Below are 24,033 nucleotides of genomic sequence, written 5' to 3'. Positions count from 1 at the left end.
TTGTGATATCTTTTTACCAGCTGTAGTAGAAAATAGAGTATATAACTTGAATCAGGACACTACTTGGTATATTAGCCATGTATTGCTTCTGTATATGGTTTTTAAAGAAATACAATATTGGGATTTTATAAAGCACTTTTCCATGCTATTTATGAACCTTCTTGTGCTTTTGTAACTAATCTGTGTTATTCCCCAATTAAGATATTTTACCCAAGATAGTTTTTGGAGGAAAAAAAAGGAGGATTCTTAATTTTGTTGATTGGGTGGGACATTTTTTTTGTCAGAATGTGGTTCTTTAGCCACCTGAAGTCTGGGATATTGCTTATTTTAAAAAGCATTTGTGAACCTCATTCCAAGAAAATTTAGATTCAGTAGGGCTGGATAAGATACAGGAATCTACATTGTAATAATCCCTCAGGATAATCCTTATACACATTTAATTTAGTACTATATCATATTTGGTCCCTCTTTTAGTGGGCACAACAATCCCGAGAGAAGTTTTATCTTCTGTTTCACGGATTATGTACTTGAGGGTCTGTGAAGTTAAGTAACAATAAATTAGTGGCAGAGCCAGAAATGACTTAACCTCCCGGTTTCTTAAATTTTTTGAGAATGGGGTGTTTGGATAAGAAGCAGGAACATCTGAGTCCCCGGATGTTGACTGCAACATCCGCCACCTCCCGTGTACATACCAGAGGATATTGGTGCTTGGCATATGCATTATCATTTTTTGGTTTTGGTTACTGTGCACTTGAGTAACAGAGGACCAGACCCGTCGTCCTGATCTGAAATATTTACTCATTCATTCATTCAGAGAATGGTGCAGAGAGAAATGTGATCCTTGTAAGGAGTTTTTGCTGCAAAAGAAAGCAAAAGCAAAAGGTGGTAGTTGGCTGAGGATGTTTGTGGGTTTTGTTTTGTTTTGTTTTAGATGGGAGAAAAAAATACCTTGTATGCTGTGTGAATGATCGACTACAGAATAAAAATCTGGTATAGGAGTTGGAAGGGGAGATCAGCTGAAGCAGTGTCCTTGAGTAGACAAGAAGGGAAGAATCAAGCATTTAAGTGGAGGGATTATTTTTAGAGAGGAGCCCCTAGAGGTCATTTATGGTCACAGGCAGGCAGACAGCAATTGCTCGTGTGTATGCTGGCAACGAGGTACGTGTAAAAGCCAGAATCTGAAGTTCTTTTATGATTACTTCAGTTTTCTTGGGGTAACTGGAAGTAAGATCTTCAGTCAGTAATGAGGAATGGGGAGGATTTGTTGGGGATTTGAGGAGAGAGGAAAAGGGGAGAAGTAGTTATCTAGGCCAGAGGGAAGTAAATGGATTTTATTTTATTTTAATTTTAGCAGTATTCTTAAGGAACTGAATGTTGGGATTTGAAAGTGAAGTTTGCTGCTGGTTTACCCTATTCAAGTCAGTAAGAATTTGTTTAGTGTTTGGCATAAAACAGGCCAGACTGAACTATATCTAGGAAATACTAAGATGTTTTCTCTGAATAGAAAAGATTCATTAACATTACAGAAAAATTTCCGGACATGAACAACTTGACACCTCCCTTGACCAGGTAGGTGAATAACTATTATGTCCTAGGCTCTGCACATAAGGATAAAAAATATACTTAAGATATCTTAGAAATTATTACAGATCAACAGAGTAATGTTGCTATATTCTGCTGCTGCTACTGCTAAGTTGCTTCAGTCGTGTCCGACTCTGTGTGACCCCATAGATGGCAGCTGACTAGGCTCCTGTCCCTGGTTTCTCCAGGCAAGAATAGTGGAGTGAGTTACCATTTCCTTCTCCAATGCATGAAAGTGAAAAGTGAAAGTGAAGTAGCTCAGTCATGTCCGACTCTTTGAGACCCTATGGACTGTAGCCTACCAGGCTCCTCCGTCCATGGGATTTTCCAGGCAAAAGAATTGGAGTGGGTCCTTCTCCATTGCTATATGAAGAGGGTTTATATGTTTTTTATAAGTTGGATTAAGAGAACTCATTTCTTTTTCAGCTTGTGGTTACTGGGATGAGAAACCACCCTATGAATTTGCCAGTGCAGCTTGCTGCAAGCGCCTGTGTGTTTAATTTAACCAAGCAGGATCTTGCTGCAGGAATGCCTGTCCGACTCCTGGCCGATGTGACCCATTTGCTGCTCAAAGCCATGGAACATTTTCCCAACCACCAGCAGGCAAGCATATGGGAATTCACATTCAAATGGTCTTTTTAGTGTCTGCTACCCATCTCCTACCTCCATACAGTTCATTTTACTAGACCAAAGCTGGAAATTCCTTTGGAGGCTGTGAAGTAATAAGTTTTGTGGTGTGACTGAGTGCAGGGCGATAGAGAAGTAGAATACTAAAGAATGCATTCCTTACCTAAAACTATTTCAGTCCAAACATTGTGGGAAATAATGCAAGCCATGTAAAACTTCTTGCACTTAGACCTTGAGTTAGTAATAATTTCAGCATACAGGATTAGGCGTAGAGCTTCTGCTCTGAGCCAGGCATTGGTTAGGTACTCAAGTACTGGAATAGAGAAATAAATAAGACATGGATTTTCTGTTTCTAGCAGTATAGGTAGTCTACAAAACCTGTCCTGTTCTTTGGATGAAAACTAAAAATGCTGCTTGAATTATATTTTTAACTCTTAAAATTTAACAATGAGTTGGCAAGTTAGTAGAAAATACTCAGAGACCCAAAATCAAGTAAAATTGGCAACCTAAATTGGGGAGTGGATCATTAAAGCCAGCTTCCCTCATTGAGAACAGCTGCCAAACTAGATGAGTTTTAGCCTTTGGTTTTCATGGACTCTGGAAGCCAGGTGAACAGAAGACAAACTAGAACCCATCCAAGGGCCACCAGAAGGGAGGGAGATTAGCTGGAATTATCCAATTTATCACCCTATTTCTCATCTAATAAAAAAGATTTTAAAAATGTGCAAGTAAACTTATGTGGGTCCAGTGGAAGTCTTTGAACCGTAGGTGAGCAGAATAAATGTTCTAAGACATGTTATGCTTTATAAATGTCTTTTTTTTTTTTAATAGAATCTAACAAAACAGTATTTTATTCAGGGTTTTTTTTTTTTTTCTGTCTTTGGTTCTTAGTTACAGAAGAACTGCCTCCTTTCACTTTGCAGTGACCGAATTCTTCAAGACGTTCCATTCAACAGGCAAGTGGTAGCACCAGAACTATGGGACAAAATAGAATTATAGAAATCTGTCTCGGGTCATTTCTTACCAGTTAGGATATTCCTAGTGTACAGTTAATCAGGTGGGTGGGCTTGTGTATCACTTTGTAGAATGCTGAATCTACTTTCTGTAATTTAATGCTTTGATATTCATGAGAGCAGATTCTATTTTCATACCTCTTTGCATAAGAATTTGTACTGATTATAGTTTTTAGAATGTATGCACAGTGTTGTAGGCTGAAGAAATGGAAGTATTTAGAAATTCAGTATCTTGCCTACGGTTTTGTGACTAGTAACTGCAAGGCTAGAAAGGATCAAGTCTAGTTTTAGCTCCAGCATTCTTTTCTCTGTATCATGCCTCTTATTATTATAGTTACTTGATATTGAATTATAGGAGAAACCTTTTAAGCAGAGGTTAAGGGAGACCATATAGCTGGATTCCAGTAAGTAAAAAGGGTTTCCTTATTTTGTAAGATGTGATTTAGGAGCTAATTTTTTTTTTTTTTTCATTTTACTATTTTAAAATATAATTTTTTAGTGATGGTATTTTCAAAAATAAATTTATACTTTATGATTTAATGAGAAGTGTTTTTCTCAAGCAGCAGTTTTATAGTGATTTACTTTTATTTGGGTAATAGTACACTGTTATCTGACATGCTGATGGAATGAAGTATTCCATTTACTATTTGAAATAAATAATTGGTTCAGACGGTGAAGAATCTGCCTGCAATGCAGGAGACCTAAGTTTAGTCCCTGGGTCACAGGGATCCCCTGAAGAAGGAAATGGCAACCCACTCCAGTATTCTTGCCTGGAGAATTCCATGGACAGAGGAACCTGGTGGACTACAATCCCTGGAGTCACAAAGAGCTGGACACAACTGAACGACCAACACACTTTCACATGTATCTCATGTAGATTACTGAATTTTATTTTATAAATATATTAAGCATCAGCATTGATCACATGAAGTCACAGGTTGAAAAGACATAATCTCCTAAAGAAAATTATAAACCACCCCAGAGGCTGACAGACTGTTCCTTAAATGGCTAGATATTAAATGTTCCCAGTTTATGAGCCATAGGGTCTCTGTTGGACCTACTTAATCCTCCCATTGTACCTCCAAAGCAGCCATAGATAGACACTTTAACAACAAAAAAAATAAAATGGGGATAACCGTTCCAGTAAAACTTCAGAAGACAGACAGCTAGGCCCACAGCTATAACATCACTTGAGGTGGGCTATTGTTTGCCCTTGATGTAGCCAGTGAGTACAGTCTGCTAGAATTGAGCTTCTTTGTGCTAAGAGACAGAGGTTGGTTAATCTTTGCCTCTCGTGCTTAGTACTTCAGTGGCTGATGGATGGATGGATGGATGGATGAATTAGGAGTATAACAGAAGACAGTCTTTCATAGAAGAGGGTGACAGAATGTACTGGCCCCCCAAGCAAGGACAGAAAGATTTCATTGGCTTGGTGATCATTGAAGATTTCATTTTAGTGATGGCATTAAGATAATAAAACTAATAACTAATGTATGAAGCACTTGCCGGACACTGTGCTAGGTGTTTTCGATATGCTTATTCAGTCCTTGAAACAGTCCTGTGAAATTGTTACTCTTGTAATCTTCATTTTACAGATGAGGAAACAGAGGCACAGAGAAGTTTAGTAGCTTGCTCAAGGTGATAAGATAGTAAGTAGCAGAATTTAGATTTAAATCCAGACTGACTTCCAGAGCTTCTACTTTTTATATCCATGTCATATTGCCTTGAAACCGAAAATTGACTGAGTTGAATGTTTTGTGGGAACTGCACAAGTAAAGGCACAGAGGAAATCAGTACTAGTAAAAATTTAACTTTTATCAAAAGTTTGATATGTGCCAAGGTCTGTACTAAGTCTTAAGCGTTATGTGTGATATGATATAATCCTCACAACAGTTCTGTGGAATAGACTGTATTATTTTACAGACAAGAAAATTGAAGTTCAGAGAGATGAAGAAAGTTACCCAGGGTCCCAAAGTTAGTACATGGTGAAGGTGATATTTGAATCCAGGCTGATTCCAAAGTGTATGATGTTCTTAATGACGTCACTATATTGCCTCACAGGATAAAACAATGTGTTTTATTGTTATCAACAGTAGGTAGAGCTAGAATTCCAACCCCCAAATTCAAAGAACTTCAGAATCCGCTTTTAACTTTTAATACTAGGTTATATTATTTGATATATATGGACATGTTTTGAGACTAATAAAGTTTCTATGTATCATATCCTCTCTTTTCCTGTTTTATTTATTTTTTCTCTAGCATATGTCAGTACCCAAACATGCCATATACTTTACTTACTTATTTATTACCTGTCTTCCCCACTAGAGTGTAATCTCTGTGAGAGTAGAGATATTTCTCTGTTTTGTTTGCTAATCTGTCTCTAGCATCTGAAACAATATCTGGCACAAAGGAGAAGCTGAATAAATGTTTTTGAGTAAAAGAATGAGTGTTCCTATTGTGCTAAGTACTGAGGGGGAACCAGAAAATGCTTAAAATTATTATTATCACTACAGAATAGAAATATGTTATACCTCTAGAAGATGAATGTCAGATATTTTTGACCATTTTTTCCAAACTCTCTGTTTCTTTTACAGTGTTGTCAGAATTAATAATACCATCTCCAAAACACTAAGTGTACTTGTTATTCTCTATCAGTTAGGAGGACCTTTCCTTTTCTTTCTCACCTACCTAAATTGTAGCATCAGTTCCCAGCTGGAGCTCTGAAACTACTCCTGGGGCCTCCAGGGTTAATTCATTAAACTCCTTGTGTGTTTTCAGGTTTGAAGCAGCCAAGCTTGTCATGCAGTGGCTCTGCAACCATGAGGATCAAAACATGCAGAGGATGGCAGTTGCTATCATTTCCATTCTGGCTGCCAAGGTACCTGAATTCATGTTTATAATTTTCTGTAGGAAACTGTTTCCCCTGACAGTTCAGTAAACCAGGTTAACTTATTCAAGCTGCATTCAGTATTGCAGAATTCCAGGGTGATCAGAGATTCTGGTCTGACCTTCGGAGTCTGCTACAATGAATGATATTAAACTCACACCAGTAGATCCTTGGACATTTACCTTGTCTTCTGCTTGCTTGCAGCTTTCTACAGAACAGACAGCCCAGCTTGGTGCTGAGCTCTTCATCGTCAGGGTGAGTCTATGCAGACCCCTAAACAGTTTTCGTTTTCATTATTCTCAGGCAGTGTTTGCTTATCTTCAGTGTTTGCCAGTACTTCATCAAGTACTGGTGCCCCCCAGTACGTGCCTATCTTCTGAGATTTTATATTTCAAAAGTTTGTTTTTGTTACTTCTAAGTGAATGTGTTAATTTCTCTTCATTGGGGCAGCTTTACTCTTTAACAGGAGGTGGAAAGAGTCCTAAACTAGGAATCAGATGACCCAGGGTCTAACTTGTAAACTCACTGTGTGAATTTAGATAAATTACCTGGACCACTGGGGCCTAAATAAACCTTAAATCCTATCTAGTTCACATAGTTCTGTGATTTTGTTATTTATTAAAAAAATGTGGCATCTCTATTACAGTCATAAGACTTTGCTAGATGGTTTAGGGGAAAAGATAATGTTAATAGCTGATTTATGATTTTGGGTTGCTTCAGTTGAGGAATTAGTATGGTGAACAGTGAAAACTTAAAAGGTTTAAAGAGACTAAGTTAAAATCATGCCTTATTCCCAGTTCTATCACTCCGCAGCTGTGTGATTTCAGGCAAGTCACCTAAATTTTCTTTGAAGTCATAAAAAAATGCTTTATACAGTTGTTAAGAAGATTGAAAAGGAAAAAAAGATTGAAGGAATATACTAAGTTCGTAGCACAAAATACAACACATATGTTAGATGAGTAGAAAAGGCTGCTGATTTTATTTGTTTTTACTCTTTTCAGGGATGACATTTTAGTTTTAAATATGACTTTTTATTGCTGTGAATGAGTTTCAGTAATTTTGGCTAGGGGTGTATTCCAAGACTATAAAGAAGTAGTCCATTTATGTGCTTTGGGAGGAAATTAAGTTTGAGTAGCAATTAGCAGGAATTAATAGTAGTAGTAATGGTGATGCTAGCTAATTTTTTTTAAGCCCTTAATTAAGTTCAGATAGCCCAATTCTAGTGCCACACTCTTGGCCACTATGCTGTTAAGTTACATAATTGCAACTGGATGATTGTGTTTCTTAAAAATTTTTTCCTTCATTGTGGAAGTGAAAGTGAAGTCGCTCAGTCATGTCTGACTCTTTACGATCCCGTGGACTGTAGTCTAGCAGGCTCCTCTGTCCATGGGATTTTCCAGGCAAGAGTACTGGAGTGGGTTGCCATTTTGTATATAACTTTAAATAATAGTGCTCATTAATGTTACTTGTATCTCTTTTAGCAGAGCTCCTTTTACCCCCAAAAGTGTAAACTAAAAATGGAATTATAAATGGCCCATGTAGGTCTTAAAATATTTATTTTTCAAGCTTAACATTTCTTAGGTTTAAAGCTATGATTGAAATAATTTACAAATGGAATTTCAAAGCTATTATCTTATTTAAACCCAATTTAGACTTTAATTCTCTTACTATTGTATATAGTTCATCCTTTCTTTTTTTCTTAAGGAAAACATGGGGTAGGAGAGAATTAGGTCTTCCAATTCTTACTTTCTCTTACTAAGTTGGCTGTGATAAAATTACTTAATATTACTCGGACTCAATTTCCTCTTCTGAAAAATGAGGACGACAGTATTACAATATAGGATATAATTTGCTGATATGTAGTAAGTAGTAGATTCATTCCCTCCACCTTTTTTATCCCAGGATCTGAAGTGAGTATATATTGTGACCTCTTGGGTAACATAGTAGATCCTAAGTTTTAATCATTTTGCTTTTCATTTTATTTACAGGTGATTAGATTATAGGTATGATCAGAATATTATAGAAGCATTTGTGAAAATCCTTTTTTTCTTGTAGAAGGGATCAGAATAGTATAGAAGTATTTATGAAAATCCTCTATTTTTTTCTTGTGAAAGGAAAAGTCTAATCCAACAGGCTGTTTGTTGCACTTGTAAAAACCTTCATAGGAAATGTTTGAACCCATGGAACTAATCCTCATGGACTTGTTAGTCCATGTTATTACCACTAATTATAATAACAATTCAGTAATTAGAAATTCTATTTTCCTCTTTCAGCAACTTCTTCAAATAGTGAAGCAGAAAACCAATCAAAATTCAGTGGACACTACTTTGAAGTTTACTTTGAGTGCACTTTGGAACCTCACAGATGAATCTCCAACCACTTGCAGACACTTTATTGAAAATCAAGGGTTAGAACTCTTCATGAGGGTTCTAGAGGTTAGAATGGGAATTTAGCCTACAGCTTTGGACATTCATTTATTGATTGTTTTCAGCATTTGTTTATTATATTTGGTTCTTTAGTTATAGATGTCTCTTTCTTTTTATAGTCATTCCCAACTGAGTCATCCATTCAACAGAAAGTCCTAGGACTTTTGGTAAGATACAAGCATTTCCTGCTAAATTCAAGCTGTAATTATTTTCCATCTGAGGTATTACATAGAAAAATGCTACTCTGTTTGTAAACACATACTGATGTTAAAAATATATATCAATATAATTAAGTGGAAAAAGCAGGCTACAAAGTTACATATTTAGATTTTCACCATACTGAAAGGAAGAATATAAATTACATACTTTTTTAATATTTTGTGGTATAATACAAAGCTTCACTTGTATTATAATACAAGCATGTATTAATAATACAAGCATGTTTTACTTGTATAATCAGGAAAAAAAAAGATCTCATGAAAAATGTCACTAACCTACAAATATTCTTAGATTCTATGTCTGGTAATTGATGATTACTACTTAAACAACTGTTTAACAAATCAGATATTCCATAAGTATACTGAATATATGTTAAAGTGAGCCCTCTAGGATTTTGAGACACAGAGGAGGATCAGATATTTTATCACTTTTAATCACTGAAAGAGAAGAAGTGCCTGTACAGTAAAGGCTGTTTTAGAGTAGACCTCTGCTCTTGAGGAATTAGATCACAGGAGGCATAGGTTAGTAAATTGTAAAAGAAAAGTAGATTAATGTTTATTTTCTAGATGCAGAAGTATGAGAGATGGATTTTTGCCAAAGCTGAGGGCTGGCATTTAAAGAGGACTATCTAGGGACTTCCCTGGTGGTCCAGTAGTCAGGACTTCGTGCTGCCAGTGCAGGGGCACAGGTGTGATCCCTGGTCTGGGAACTGAGATCCCACATGCAGTGGGTTGTGGCCAAAAGACAGAAACAAAACCTAAAAACACTATAGTATCTATTTACTATAGTTTTAGTTATATAAAGCAGAAAATGTAAAACTATCTAAATGCCCAGTAATAGGGAAATGTTAAGTAAATTACAGTATTTGATTGTTTTATTCATGGTTCATAGGATTATTAGATACAGAATTTGGCTCAAGTCATAAGAAAAAAAGGGGAACTTATTTTAAATATTCAGAAAGATCACATAGGGCTTTAAAATTGCTTTTTTAAAAAATTTCTTAAAGAATACATGCTTACTGTTCCTAGTGAAACAGTGCAAAAATGTATTTAAAAAGTATAAGGTTTTGTCCCCAACCTTCCTTTATTTTCATTTCTGTGAATTAATGTTAATACATCCTGATGTGCTTCCTTCCGTTACCTTTTTCCTTTACTTTGTGATTGAATTTTTTCAATAGTTTATTTTGAGGTATTAATTCTAGTTTAATTCTTCATGATCAGAGAAACTACTTTGAGTCCTTTTGAATTTATTGAGACATGTGTGGCCTGGGATATGGTCTTTCCTGGTCAATGTTCCATGTGCTCTTTAGAAGAATGAATATTCTACTTTTGTTAGAGTGTTCTATATATGTCTCTTGGTTGATATTGAAGTCTACCATAGACTTACTGATTTTCTGCCTACTTGTTCTGCTAGATAGCATTTATCATGTTCTATCAGTTTTTGCTTCCTGTACTTTGAAGCTCTGTTATTAGGTTCAAAAACCGAATTGCTATGCCCTCTTAATTGATCCCTTTATCATTATGAAATGACATTCTTTATCCCTGGTAATATTCTTTACTTTGAAATCTCCTTTGTCTCCTTAATATAGCCAGCCCAGCTTTCTTTTAACTAAGGTTGACATGGTTTTATCTTTTTCCCTCCTGTTACTTTTAACCTGTATTTTTCTTTATATTTAAAGTTGTTTCTTATGGACAGCATATACTTTGCACCCTGTTTTTTATCCAGTATGAGAATCTCTTCTTTTTGTTTGGACTGTTTGGATTGTTTACATTTAATGTTATTATTGGTATGGTTATATTTGAGTTCATCAGCTTGGTATTTGTTTTCTGTTTGTCCCATCTGTTCTTTTTCTTTTTCTGCCTTGTTTTGGTTTGAGTTTAATAATATTGTTTGATCTCCTTTCTTGGTTTATTAGCTATTACTCTGATTTGCTAAGTTAATGATTATTGTGAGTTTATAGTATACATTTTTAATCACAGTCTACCTTTAAGTGATTTTATATGATTTCATATATATTATAAAAACCTTTAAAATAGTAGATTTTCATTTCTGCTCTTCTTTCCTTTATGTCATCATTGTCATGTATTTTACTTTTATATATGTAATAAACCAATAAACATTGTTTTTTATTATCAGTTATCTTTTAAGGGGATTTAAATACTTTTTAAAAATTTACATGTTTTCCCAAATACTTACTATTTGTGACGCTCATGTTTCCTTTGTGTAGATCCAGATGTCTATGATTTTCCTTCTGCCAAAAAAGCATTCTTTAACATATTTCATAGTGTGGGTCTGTCTGCTACTGATGAATTCTTCAGCTTTTGTATGTCTGCAAACATCTTTATTTAGTCATCATTTTTGAGTTTCTTTTTTTGTCAGCTGTAGAACTCTAGGTTGATAGTACTCTAAAGATGTTGATTACCTTTTTTTCTGACTTGCCATCTTTCCAATGAGAGATCTGATGTCATCATTATCTTTATTCCTCTGTATGTATATGATTTTGTTCCTCTGGCTACTTTTAAGATTTAGGATTAGCAAAAACAAGTCTGTGTAATTTGATTACGATGTGTTTTAATGTAATTTACTTCATGATTCCTGTATTTGGGATTCATTGAACTTCTTGGTTTACAGTCTTCAAGTTTGAAAAGCGTTTGGCCATTATTTCTTGAAAGAAAAAATGTTTTACACCCCCTTACCCCCAACCCACTGGAGTCCTTTGGAGACTTCAATCTCATATTTTAAGCTGCTTGAAATTCACAACTCATTGGTGCTTTTTAATTTTCTTCTGTTTTCTGTGTATGTTTCAGTTTGAATTGTTTCCATTGTTATGCCTTCTAATTTAGTAATTGTTTCTTCTTCAGTGTCTAATCTGTTATTAATCTCAGCTAGTATATAGTTTTTATTGTTAGACGTCATTTTCTTCTCTAAAACTTCAATTTGGCTCTCTTTTATATCTTGCATATTTTTACATAACTTTTTGAACATATGAAATGTATTCATAATAACTGTCCTTCTCTGCTAATTTTAGCATCTGTATTAGTTCTGGGTAAATTTCAAATGATTGATTATTCCCCTTAGTTTGAGTTTTGTTTTCCTGTCACCTTGCATGCCTGGTAGTTTTTGACTGGATGCAGACATTTTGGATTTTACCTTGTTGGGTGTGGGATGGTTTTATTTTCCTATAACATATTCTTGAATTTTGTTCCAGGATTAACTGCCTTACTTTTAAACAGTCTGATCCTATTTGATCTTGCTTTTGTGACGTACTAGGAGGATCCAGAGCGTGCCGAGGCTAGGGCTAATTATTCTGTACTACTGAAAAAAGACCTTCCTGAGTACTCAGTGCCCTGTGAAAGAGTTTTCTCAGACTGGATGGTGAGAACAGGCACTGCTCCTGGCCCTTTGTGAGTGCCAAGAACTTCAATCTTTTTGATAGCTCATTTTCTACCTTCAAATAGTTTCCTCACAGTCGTGCTCTGATCAGTTCTCTGCTGAATAGGGTGCTGTGCCCTGCAGCTCTCTGGATTCTCTTCACGTACAGTTCTCTTCTCTCTGGTTCTCTGTCCTATGACTTGCCTTGATCTCCCTGGATTCCCAACTCCATCTCTTCAACTCCATGAGTCCACTGGGCTCTACTTCAATTGTATATCACTGTGCCACAGCCTGGAAACTCTCAAAGCAGCGTCTCGTCTTGTTTGTCATCCACCTCTGAAGGCCACTGTTCTTTGTTACCTAACGTCTAGGATCTTGAAAACGATTGTTCCCTGTTGTGTTTTTCAGTTTGTTTAGAATGGAGAGTAAGTCTGGCCCCTTTTATTTCATCTTGGTCAGAAGGAGGAGTCCTCATCAGTTTTTCACTGTACAGATTTAGGAATGAGAAATTTGTCTTTTATACTTACCAAAGATCCTGACGCTAGGAAAGATTGAAGGCAAAAGGAAAAGAGGGTGGCAGAGAATGAGATAGATAGATGATATCACCAACTCAACGGACATGAGTTTGAGCAAATTCTGGGAGACAGGGGAGGACAGAAAAGCCTGATGTGCTACAGTCTGTGGAATTGCAAAGATTTGGACGTGACTTAGCGACTGAACAACAGCAATGTATTTCTTATACTATTTTTTTAAAAACTTGCTCTTAGTGTAGGTATGTTGGCAATGAATTTTCATTTAGGTTTTGTCTGTGTGAGAATGTCTTTATTTCATTTTCAAAAGATAAATTTTTTGGTCACTATTGAAGTCCAAGTGGACATTTTTTCTGTTGGGTTTTTTGGTTATAATTTTCATAAATTGGAATAATTTTTGCCATTATTTCTTCAAATATGTTTTTCTGTACCCTTTCTTATATCCTTTCTTTTTGAGACCCTGATTACAAGTATGTTAGATGGCCTGAAATTATCACACGGGTCATGTGACAGAAGTGCTCTCCTGGCTTTTTGGCAGTTTTTTTTTTCTTTCCATGTTTTGGCTTGAACATTTTCTACTACTGTTTTTTCATTTTTCGTTGTATATATAGATATATAATTATAATTATATACATATAGTATAATAATATATATATTCTTTCTGGAAGTTACATTTAGGTCATTTTTATATCGTCATTTTTTTTTCTCCTCAGGCTTATATTTTTCTTTCGTTCTGTAATATATTTATAACATTCATAATAGCTGTTTTAAGTCCTTATCTATTGGTTCTATTATCCCTGTCATTTCTGGATCTATTTTTATTGATTGACTTTTCTTCTGGTTAAGGATTGTATTTTCCTGACTCTTTATATGTCTGGTAATAGCCATTGTGAAATTTAATTCACTTTGTTGATTACTAGATTTTATTGTTTTCCTTTAAAGAGTCTTGGACTTTGTCCTGGTATTCAGCTAAGCTACTCACAGATCAGGTTGTTGCATTCAAAGCTTACTTATAGGCATACCTCATTTTATTCACTTCACAAATACTGTGTTATTTTCCAAATCGAAGATTTGTGGCAAGTCTGTTGGCACCATTTTTCTAACATTATTAGCTCACTTTGTGTTTCTGTGTCACATTTTGATTATTCTTATAACATTTCAAATTTTTTCTTTATTGTTATATTTGATATGGTGATCTCTGATCAGTGATATTTGATGTTACTACTATAACTAGTTCAAGGGCTCAGATGATGGTTAGAGTCTTTTAGCAATAAAGTATTTAATAATCAAGGTATGTACAGTGTGTGTTTTTTTTTTAATGTAATGCTGCTGCATACTTATTAGACTACAATATATATAATATAAACGTAACTTGTGTGTGTACTGAAAACTAAGAAGTTTTGTGTGGGTCCCTTGATTGCAGTATTCATTTTTTTGTGATTGTCAGAAACCAAACCCACAATCTCCAAGGTATGCCTATATTTGCTTTGTTAGAGTAGCTTAGATCAGCCTTTCCCCTATTGCTTAACCCTAGTTACCCCACTATACTCAAATGCTTTGTTTAGATGAGATCCCTTCACTCTGGCTGGTAAGAATGTAAACTATTCCTAAACCTGTTGACTTTGGGATTTGTTCATGTATTCCTTTCTGGTGGTTCTTTCCCTAGCTTCATGGGGTTTCATTTCATATCACTAATCAGCCAGAGATTTTAGGGGATCCCCCTGCAGGTGTCTTTTTCTTTGGAAATTTTTCCTTTTTATTACTCTGTTCTATAGATTTCTGCTGCCTTAGCCACCCTACACACGGATTCTTATCTCTTCAACTCAGCAAAACTGTCCGATTCTCTTTAGATTCCCCTTATATGCACAGCAATCTAGAAACTGCCCTATTTGAATATCTTCTCTTGTATCTATACAGGGATCAGATTCCCTGTATAGCTATTCCATTGTCTCATAGCTATTGTCCATTCTCTCATATATTTGGCTGGTTTCCCAGTAACTTGTTTATTGCAACAAAGAATGGCCCATGATTCTTTTGATGCTTTGTTCCAGATCTTTCTTGTTGGTTTTTGTTTTAATGATGCTGTCTTTGCATTTTCGTGTGTGTGCGTGTGTGTGTGTGTTTTAAACTTCTTAAATCAGGTACTATCTTGCAGTTGTATTGCATGAGATTCTTGCGGGAGTCTAATTCGCTACTGTGTATGTGATGATTCTCACTCATTATGGATTATTGTCATTGTGAATCGTAATTTAGCATTTTCTGTGAGGCTTTGAGTTCAAGATGTGTCCTTCTCAGAGGGTCTTTGTATTTCTTTCTACCAAGCTTGGAGGAGATGGAGGACTACCTTTGTTTGTTTGTTTAATTTAATTTATTTATTTTGAGCACACCACACAGCTTGTGGGATTTTAGTTCCCCAGCCAGGGATTGAACCCAGGCCCTTTGGAATGAAAGCACAGAGTCCTAACCACTGGACTGCCAGGGAATTCCCTTATTTGTTTATTTTAAAAGGTATATATTTCTTTCCTTTTTTTGTCTCTCTAAAATGATACATGCTGTGTAAAAAATATGAATATGGAAGAATATAAAAAATAAATGTGAGATGCCTTTTCTTATTTGAATATGTGAGATTAGAGAGGGGCATAGGAGACTTTGATTAATCATTTATGGTGATGGAAAAATACAGGATTATGTACATTCAGGTAGCGGGTAAAGTTATACCTGTCTCTTCTGTCTTCCTTCTTTTTGGTGGTTGGAAAAGAGAACTTATCTTTTCAGAGGATCCATTTGGACATGATGCCTTTTATTTTCACTTGTCATAGAATGACTTAAGCTAGGGAGTGAATAGTTTCTTAACAATAAAAATGCCAGGGTTTTTGGTTCCTAAGAATTGGAATCAGTGTGTTAGGAAAAGAATTATGATTTCATAGTAGATCAGATGAAGTTTTGAGAAAGAGGATTAATCTTCAGAATAGTGAGGTAAGTTGGGTCTTATATTGTTTTGGAGAAAGTTAAGCACAGCCTAGATTGTAAACCCCTTGATTGTTTCCCATGTGAATAGAGGTCTTCCTTATGTACTACCTAGGCAAGCCATCATATCCCAACTCCAGATAAAGCACCTACTTTCCACAGGCCAGCAGGCAAATTTTGACATTCAGTGGAGGTCCTAGGCTATGAAGTTTTTAAGACAGAGGATCACTATATTGCTCACATAAATGAATGCTTTCCTGTCTTCATCTTACTTAGGCTCTCTACATTACTTAGAACTACTAATCCTTTCACCCTTTAAAAAAAAATTTACTTATTTTTGGCTACACTGGGTCTCCATTGTTGTGTGGACTTTTCTCTAGTTGTGGTGAGCAGGGGCTACTCTCTAGCTGCAGTGCACCGGCTTCTCCTTGCAGTGGCTTCTCCTGTTGCAGAGCATGTACTCTAGAGAGGGGGGGCTTCAGTAGTTGCACCACACAGGTTCAGTAATTGTGGCTCACGTGCTCTAGAGTGCAGGGCTCAGTAGTTGTGGTGCATGGGCTTAGTTGCCCCGTGGCACGTGGAATCTTCCTGGACCAGGGATTGAACCCATGTTCCCTGCATTGGCAGGCGGATTCTTAACCCCTGGGCCACCAGGGAAGTACCCCTTTCATCCTTTTGATGTACTCACCTATCTCTGCTTTCTAGATACCAAACTTTCCCCTTACCTCTCCTACTGTTTTCCTCCTACCTGTCTTATGGTTGCTCTCAGGTTGGAGTTTCTCCAGACCACAAAGATGGTGTAAATTTGAACTACAGTCTTGCTTGAGTATTGCCTGTTTATAAATTACAAGGGAAGACTTTTCCTTTTAGGCCAGAGCCCAGATCACAGTAGGCTTCTTTCTTTTGTCGCTATGTCAGGCCACCCTTTTATTGAGGTGTAATGCTTTGAAAATTCTTGCATTGTATGCAAAGTCTTAGTATCTCTGGTCCTTACTTCTGACCTAGCATGGCTGTTAAACCCAGTTTTCTTGCACCCTGCCCGCCCCCCACTGCTGCGAGCCAGAGATAGCCTGTTAGGTTCTAGTTTGATTTCCTGTTTACATTTTATCCCAGACAAAAAAGTTACATATTTAAAGTTTGCTTGCTGTTTTTCACCCAGCACAACTAGATATTGTACAGCAGGAAATTTTTAGGTTATCTAGTTCACTAAATCACTTGAAAAGAAACTACTATTTCTTTATTTTATTGTTTGGGGTGGAGAGGAATAAAATCACCTACAATCCCACAGTGCTAACATAGCAACAGTCTTCACCTTTTGTCCATACATGTTTAAATCATTGCAGTGTCATTTAGCCATTTACTATACATAATTACTTTTTCTATTTTTTCCCCCAGAACAATATAGCTGAAGTACAAGAACTGCATTCTGAATTAATGTGGAAGGATTTTATAGACCACATCAGTAGTCTTCTACATAGTGTTGAAGTGGAAGTTAGTTACTTTGCGGCTGGAATTATTGCCCACTTAATATCTAGAGGTGAACAAGCTTGGACATTGAGTCGCAGCCAGAGGAATTCTCTCCTGGATGATCTGGTAGGGTAACTTGCTGTTTTCTGGAAGAATACAAACAACATTCATAATGATTAAACTATCAAAGCCTCATCATGCAATACTAAATAAATAGTATAATCCCTTCTTGTGTGTCTTATGTCTTTCAGCATTCAGCTATTTTGAAATGGCCAACTCCAGAGTGTGAGATGGTAGCATACAGGTAATTAGCAAGATAATTAATATTAAGCCAACCTAGTCATGTTGCTTGCCTAGAGCTCATTGCTATTAGATGTATGATCGTTTTCCCTTAGGCATCTATGTTTTTACTTTATTTTGCTACTTATCATTCATCAGTCCTCCTTTCATGTTCATTGAAGACAGGTGCCAAAGTCTTGTTCTATCCCCTTGAAATTCAAAGATGAATAAGATATGGTGCCTCCAAACAAGGACTTTACAGCCTAGTGAGGGAAACCAAATGTAAATCAGATATAATTCACTCTTATGCTAATTTCATAGAATGCTCTAAAATCAACGATGAAAATGCTTTTTAAAAAAAGATGAAAGTACTTAAATCTGCACTGGAAAATAATGAAAAACTTCCAGAGAAAGTAGATTGTGAACTGAGTTTTAAGTAGGGACAGAAGATTTTAGGAAGAGTATTAATGCAAGGAGGTGTAAAACAAGAGAACACATTTAACGAACTAGAAGCAGCACCTGATTTGTTTAGGGAAGCAGTTTATAATTATTAAAGTGCATACTGGATTCTGACTTTATTTATAACAAGTGATTTGATAGATAAGTTACTAATATACCTGAAGTATTCCTATTCCAGATTGCTACATAAATATTATCATTACAGTTTATTTTGTTGTCTATTTTATAAATGCTGATGCTGCCAGTACTTTTTATTCTAATATGTTTTACCCATTTTGGGGCAGTAGACTAGAAGAAATAGGCTAAATTCTGGACCTCCTCCATAATGTTCTATTGGTTGGTTATCAACTAACTTCGCATCTAGGTTTCCAAACCAAGGTCTACTGTTCTTCAGAATGTGTATCTTCAAGACTGAAAGGTGCTTTTGAGAAAAAGTACATTGTTCTGATCACGTTCTATCTTCTGCATCAAGACTTCTGTTTGAATACAATCCTTTATCAGATGGCTAAGACAAAGGAATGATGTTCTACAGAGGGTCATTTATATTAGTTTACAAATAGAAGGATGAAATTTCTGGAGTGAAAAGCTCAGGAATCATTGCTTTAGAAAATGATGCAAAGTATAGGATGTAACTTTTATTTTCTTTTCAACTTTTAGGTCCTTTAATCCATTTTTCCCATTACTTGGCTGTTTCACAACACCTGGAGTCCAGCTATGGGCAGTTTGGGCCATGCAACATGTCTGCAGCAAGAATCGTATGTACCGAAAGAGAACTGTGTTTGAATGTAATTCTTGTCCTTCAGCTAGAAAATTAAAATGATATGTATTTTCAGTGTTTAGGACCTTGCTGCCGGCATCCATAGTGTGTGGAAAAGTAAACTATTTAAATCAGGTTTCATATCATTTTTTTTCCATTATTCTTTTTTGAAGGCTGTGATGTGATGTAACTCTCTGTCAGTATTTATTAATATAAACTCATTCCATAGGTGATTTGAAATATTAAAAAGAAGCACATAAATATACCTTAATAGTAAAGTATAAATTAAATTTTCTTAAATTAAAAATCAGATCCAAGGAAAAATAATTTGAAAAAAATTAAAAGATAGAAGGAAGGTAGTAGAATTTAGATATGTAGGCCATTCATAGTAATTGATATACTCTCTGTGACTGGACTGGAAGTAAGCAGCTACATGGTTCTCTTTCTGTATATAAGAGGGAAGAACATTATATATCCTCAAAGGGGTATAAAGCTTTTCTGCACAATTAAGTACAAGTTAAGTTTCTTTTATAGAGTCTTAATAGGGGCTGTGTTATAAATGGCCTTATATAAGAATGTGAGAGTCGTTTTTTTAACAACAGTTTTTTAGCAAGTAGCAGTACTGTTTTGTTATATTCTTTCTTGTTGCATTCTTTGATGAACACGTATCACAAAAAGAGAACTCAATAAAAGTTCTTCTTTGTCAGGTGGATAGAGGGAGATGGTTTAGGGAATGGGAAGCGACAGAGAAAACCACCTTGTACCCACCTAAACCTCCACCTGGAAGCTTTTCTGCCTCCTCCTACTAAATTCCTGGAGCAGAGTTGTTCATTCATAAACATAAGATTGCCTCATTAGCCACACTAAACTGCCCCTGCTATAAATTTTTTTTCCTTTCTCTGTACCTTTAGGTTCTGAGAACTCTCAGTATATATTTTTTTTAAACAGTCTGTCTGATTTTATACCCAGCCTCTAATCTCCAGGCTTCTTTCCTCATTACTTTTCACAGACTCATAGGAGACAATAAAACATAATAAATAAGTAATAGTGCATTTTCATTTAACTGGTACCATTTTTGTGACTACTCTTAGGTGTTGGTGTTTTTTTCACGTTTACTCTGTGAAATGAGTACCCTGAAGAATTTATTCTATAATGCACTGTAATTTGGAGATTGTTAGATTATTTTATCTCCAGCTCAGGTAGTTCAGGTTCCTACTTTCTTGCTTCCCTGTTTATACTTAAATGGAATTTACTTCTCAGTTTGCACTAAGAAGTTTTAATGCACTAAAAAGCGTATACCTTTTAAAAATTAAGAGTTAGTGTAGCATAGTGATTAAGACACAAGACTATTAATACCTGGATTCAAATCATGTTCCACTGCTTACCATGTATGCCATCTTGAGCAAATTATTAAATGTAGGACTTCAGTTTCCTCATTTGTTAAATGGAAATAATAATAGTACCTGTTTCACACATTATAATGAGCATGTTCCCATATTTTGGGAAATTTTTGGCAACATGATTTACAATAATCACTTAATCTTTATTTTATGGTATATTAGTTTCCTAAGGCAAGTGTAACAAAGTACCAAAAATGGGTGGCTTAAAGTAACAGGAACATTTTGTCACTCTGTTCTGGAGGCTTAGAAGTCTAAGGTGTGAGTAGGGCCATGCTTTCTCTGACAGCTCCAGGGGAGGACCCTTCCTTGCCTCTTCCAGCTTCTGGTGTTTTCCATTCCGTGTGTCTTCATATCATCGTCTTCTGTGTGTGTGTGTCTGTTTCTGTGTCCAGATCTCCCCTTTTCATAAGAACATCAGTAATATTGGATTAGGGCCAACACGCCCCGCCCTTGTTTCCACATGAGGTTTCATTCTGAAGTACTGGGCCTTAGCCGGTGTTAGGACTTTAACTTATCTTTTGAGGGAGATACAATTTAACCCATAACATATGGCTATAAATTTATTAAACTTACCTAGCTACATCCCTATTGATGAACATTTAGGTAGTCTACCTTTTAATTTAAAAATTATACTCAAATGCTTGTTTTTACAGAGATATTCATTGCATCATTATTTATAGTAGGAAGTAACTCTAAGTAGCGTAGAGGTCCAGCAATAGGGGAATGTAAAATAATGTTGAAACATCCAGACAGTGGAATTATAAGTGAAGAAGACATGATAGAAAAGTATATGAGCACAAACTTATATTCTGGGTCACAACAGAGTAACTGGTACCAGAGTATAAGCAATAGAAAAATGTGGGGAAAATTTGAAACAATTTGTTCTAGTCTTAGACAAAAGATTGCAAGGATTCTGATCCTTGAAAGGAGAGAACAAATGAGAGGGCTTTGTCACCTGGTTCTTCTTGGCCATGCCTCCTCCAGGGGCTTGAGGAACATGGTGGAGACTGGAACAAAGGGATGGAGAACAGCCACAGCCTGGCGGGGGCAGGGGAAGCATTCCTAGTGGCCCAAGGAAGGAAGGAAGCTGGCTTGCTGTAAGAATCACAGATCCATGAGAGGAAGCCAGCCTTTTCTAGTCAACACAGCTTTGCCCAAAGCCCAAAGAAAGCCCGTTTCTTTGCCCAAAGAAACGTCTCCCCTGGCCACAGAGCAGAGCAGCCAGCCTTCTACCTCCTGGAGGAGATGGACACAGGGCAGGCAGGGAGGGCTGTTGCAGGAGAGGATGAAAGTAGTTGTTTCTTGAATGAATAAGAGTGTGTCCAGGGAGGTGGTGTTGAAGATGGCCACAGTGGCCAGTATGGGGAGTCTGGGAGGCCAGGACCCCTCATTACCTCTGCCATAGGGCCAGTCTCCACTTGGCCCTGTGAACATGGGCAGGGCTGCCCTAAATGTCATGCCAGGCACAGACACCCTTAGGGAAGATTTCAGTGGGTCCAGGGATGAGGGTTGGTACATCGATTAGGAGAGGGCAGCCTGAGGGAGTGGTGGCAGAGACCTCTCAGAATTGTAATCAGGGTCCCCAAGGTGAAGAGATGCTGGACCATCCCAAACTGGGAGAGGCCTCTGTTTTGGCAACCCTGAGTCCACCCTTGGTGGGCAGCTCACCCCTCATATACACAGACATGTGAATGGGCCTGCATACATACACAGGGATGTATGCTCAAGTAGATAACCACACACTGATGTGGCCTGCCCCAGCCCACACGCAGCACCACCCTCAGACTCTGGAGTTCCCCTCTCAAAGGCCTGCCTCCAGTGTGCCTACATCTGAGGGTCTCCCCAGCAGGGCACAGGCAGGGTGACTGGACTGCTATGGGCCCTTGAGGGGTGGAAGGGGGTCAGGGAGGCTTGGGGAGGTGGGTGGGGAGGCAGGCTCTGCTGCAGTTCCTGCTGTTTGCCATCAGATCACACTGTGTGCTGAGAGTCAGGCATAGAACAAACTCTACAGACTCCCTTTCTTCCTGGAGGCATTTACTGGAGTAGCATAGGGGAATCAAGTACAGCTCAGCAATTTCATTGGATGGAGGAGACAAAAATCAGAGTGCAGCAAGACTGAGGTGCCTGGAATTTGGGGGCAGAACAATGCAGTTACATCTAGAAAGAACTCCAGAAATCTTCATAGGAGTTTCTTGAGTCTTAGGCTGAATACTAAGCTGTGCATGCCTAGGATGAGACTCCTTGAGGCCAAATACCAAAGAGACTGCTAACTGAACAACATGAGCTTACACAGGGTTGGAAAATATTTAAATTCCAAACAGTGGAAAGAACATAATACCTAGGGCTTTCACTGCAGATGCCAGAAGAGCCAGAAGAGATTAGCCCTAAATTAAAGGCTTCTCTAAGGCAACCCTACAAAGCTTACAAAACAAGTCTTGAAATGATCAAGCTGCTCTGTAGAAACTGCCAGAGAAAAACTAAGCACTCTTATAAAAAAGACAACAAAGTCTACACTCAACAATATGTTTAGTTATATGATGGATTGCTAGATGAGAGAAGAAGCAGAAAAATATGATCTGTAACCAAGAGAAAAATCAGACAGTTGAAACAAACCCAGAAATGATAGTGATGATGGAATTAGCAGGGGAAAATTAAAAACATTTTTTATAGATATGATTCAAGATTTTTTAAGAAAATATGAATACCAAAAGGAGGAAAAATGAAGTATAAAAAGTAAATTAAAATTTAACATGAAAAATATCTTAGCTTAAGTGTAGATAAGAAAAGAAGAAAAAAGTTCAGTGAAATTGAACACAAAGCAATAGAGAATATCCAAACTCAAAGAAAGCTGGTTAAAAAAAAAAAAAAAGGAACACCAGAGGTATCCTGATATAAATACCAGGCAAAGACATAAGAAAAGAAAATTACTGAACAGTGTATCTCATGAGCATAGATGAGGATATTCTTTTTAAAAAATGTTAACAAACAGAACCTAACAGTGTATAAAAGGGAGGTTACTCCAAGAATGCAAAGTTGCTTTAAGATTGAAAATCAATATGCTTCTTCCTATTACCAGACCAGGAAAGAAAAGCAATCTAATCATCTCTATTGATGCAGAAAGGCAGACCATTGGCCACTGCCCATGAAAGCAGGGATTTTTACTACTATTCAATTTTTCTATCCTTGCTGGGAAAACAGTTTGCAGTTCCTTCTACAGAGGTGTTTTGGATTTTACCTTTTTTAGTCAGAGGGATGACCTTCCAAACAGGATGTCGTCTATTCACCTTGAAGCTGCTTTCCACAAACCGGGCAGCTCTTTGTTGGTTAGTGGAGAGCTGTTTATGTGCCACTGTCCAAGTGACAATAGAATCTGGCAGCTCCTTGTGCAGTTCCAAAGTCAGTACTAGTGAGAAAGATGCTCCCTTCTCATGAGTATCCCCTCCTTACATTCTACAGGTAGGATGACCCTGTGTAAGCGGATTCCATTATATCATTTAACTCTTCTGGGCATTGTCATCCCCATTAGAGTGTTTCTCTGACGTCACTCAAAAACACTGTGGCTCTTTCAGGTTTGAAGATCGTTGTTTGTCCTTCAGTCATAAGGGTAGCTTCAATTAATGTCAAATAGCAAGGTAGAAAATGCCCTTAAATGGAAATTCTTAGTCCAGAGTCCCAGTAGTCATCTCTGGTAGGCTCACAGGCTTTTGCCATAACCCCCAGTCTGCCCTTCACATAGGACTGTCACACAGAGAATTTGTCCCTACGAGTCCTCCAGCTTCTGTTCCACACTGCATTGGCTAGGGCAGCCTTCCTCCCCATTTAGCGTATCTAATTAACATTGCTTGAAAGAAGGATTTATAGGCTTTCTGTTTTATGATGTTAGGTAGGGAAAACATTCCCCAGTCAGTAAAATGTCCATCCTCATAATACAGTCAGATAAAAGAAATTCACATACTAATTCTCCTATAAACTTTTACCTTAATTCTGTTAATCCTTATATTCCTAACTGTAGCCTCCATTAGGACTTCATCCACAGATTTTAATCTTAC

At 36.9% G+C, this 24,033-nt stretch overlaps 1 protein-coding gene across 4 annotated transcripts in view; it reads left to right on the top strand.

Annotated features, from left to right (window-relative positions):
* ZYG11B (zyg-11 family member B, cell cycle regulator) overlaps positions 1-24,033 on the top strand; it is a 74,705-nt gene that overhangs the window by 40,845 nt on the left and 9,827 nt on the right. For all 4 annotated transcript variants that reach the window (XM_027537237.1, XM_027537240.1, XM_027537236.1 and 1 more), the window contains 9 exons: positions 2,008-2,184; positions 3,100-3,164; positions 6,000-6,099; positions 6,313-6,363; positions 8,382-8,543; positions 8,654-8,701; positions 17,018-17,215; positions 17,341-17,393; positions 18,485-18,582. In XM_027537237.1, coding sequence (XP_027393038.1) covers positions 2,008-2,184; positions 3,100-3,164; positions 6,000-6,099; positions 6,313-6,363; positions 8,382-8,543; positions 8,654-8,701; positions 17,018-17,215; positions 17,341-17,393; positions 18,485-18,582 — 952 coding nt within the window. The remainder of the gene's footprint in view (positions 1-2,007; positions 2,185-3,099; positions 3,165-5,999; positions 6,100-6,312; positions 6,364-8,381; positions 8,544-8,653; positions 8,702-17,017; positions 17,216-17,340; positions 17,394-18,484; positions 18,583-24,033) is intronic.

Source organism: Bos indicus x Bos taurus, chromosome 3 (assembly GCF_003369695.1).
Source record: "Bos indicus x Bos taurus breed Angus x Brahman F1 hybrid chromosome 3, Bos_hybrid_MaternalHap_v2.0, whole genome shotgun sequence".
Classification (NCBI taxonomy): Eukaryota; Metazoa; Chordata; class Mammalia; order Artiodactyla; family Bovidae; genus Bos; species Bos indicus x Bos taurus.
This window is presented reverse-complemented; position numbering and strand designations above follow the sequence as displayed.